The sequence below is a fragment of the Phalaenopsis equestris genome, unplaced genomic scaffold (assembly GCF_001263595.1).
Source record: "Phalaenopsis equestris unplaced genomic scaffold, ASM126359v1 Scaffold194327, whole genome shotgun sequence".
NCBI classification, from domain to species: Eukaryota; Viridiplantae; Streptophyta; class Magnoliopsida; order Asparagales; family Orchidaceae; genus Phalaenopsis; species Phalaenopsis equestris.
In genome coordinates, this window is record NW_018214276.1 from 1 (window position 1) to 1140 (window position 1140).

Consider the following 1140-nt stretch of genomic DNA (forward strand, 5'->3'; position numbering starts at 1 on the left):
AAAAAAAAATTTAGTGGCTAAAAAAAAAGCAAGAAAAAAAAGTTCGGTCAAAAAATAAAGGAAGAAAAAATTAGGCGACGCTCCAAAATTTTGAGAAATCAATAAGTTGCTGCTAACAAAATCTGATAGAGAAGAAACTCACATTTAGCTTCATTGTAGCCTTCAACTGGTTAATCAATAGAGGGACAGTGGCCCCACGAATCAATACAGTGGTCAGGGCAATTGAAGCCCACCTGTCCGTGCACATATAGAATGATAGCAAATAACAAATTTTAGCGGGGAAAAGAAGAACAAAGTTTCAACCCAGTAACATGAAAACCAACAAATAAAAGCATGAAACCTAACCAATTTAAGCCGGTAAAAGAATGCACGGCATCAATCAGATGCTGCAGTGCCGCAACAGGAAGAAACGAATCCGCCGCAGCAGCTGCCACTTCGCCGGGGAATGGAGCTGGAACCGAAGATGTCGCAGCGACGATGCCAGTATCCACTCCAGCGTCCGTCAGAACGTCTGCTACATCTTTTATATAACTGACCTCATTCGATCCCTCGGCATCAGACGAAAAATTTCGGGAAGATTGATGTATTCCAAACGGAAGGGCGAACCCAATCCTTCTCCAATCTCGATCCGCTGATCTGAAGCTGAAGGATGGTCTAGAGTAAGAGGAAGCTCGTTGTATCAAAGGACTCGACGAATGCTGCAAGGGTTGAGGGGATCCAGAAAGGTCACGGTCATCCTTGACAATGTGGAGAAAAGAGGGGTGGAATCTCCTGGAGAGATAATTGTAACCAGAGGTCAGAGCCTTCCGGCTGCAAGCCATCTACAAAGAGAATGGAAGAAGATGCTGAATAGTTCAGGAAACTATGAAACGAGCCGCAATTCAAAGGATTGGGGCGGGTTTTAATCAGAAAACTAAGGTTTCTTCACGATCCTGCCGTCCAAGGATGATGATCGGAGCGGGGAGACCGGAGGTTTAGGGTTTTCGGCCGTGGGCTCAAGCCGACCTCCGCCACTACGAAATGCAGGATTTTATTTTATTTTTTAATAATAGTAGCAATTTATTACATTCTATTATAACAACTTTTAACATTTTGAATTTAAAGCCTTTGCATATATCTTAACAAATACATATATACCTG

The 1140-nt window shown here is 42.8% G+C and overlaps 1 protein-coding gene across 1 annotated transcript; it reads right to left on the minus strand.

Moving 5' to 3' along the window:
- Positions 1-142: 142 nt before the first annotated feature.
- On the minus strand, positions 143-1018 carry LOC110034887 (mitochondrial inner membrane protein OXA1-like; the record flags this gene model as incomplete). Its single annotated transcript, XM_020739126.1, is given in 2 exon segments — positions 143-233; positions 346-1018. Coding segments are annotated over 2 exon segments (567 nt in total), but the record flags the coding sequence as incomplete, so codon positions are not given.
- Positions 1019-1140: the final 122 nt, after the last annotated feature.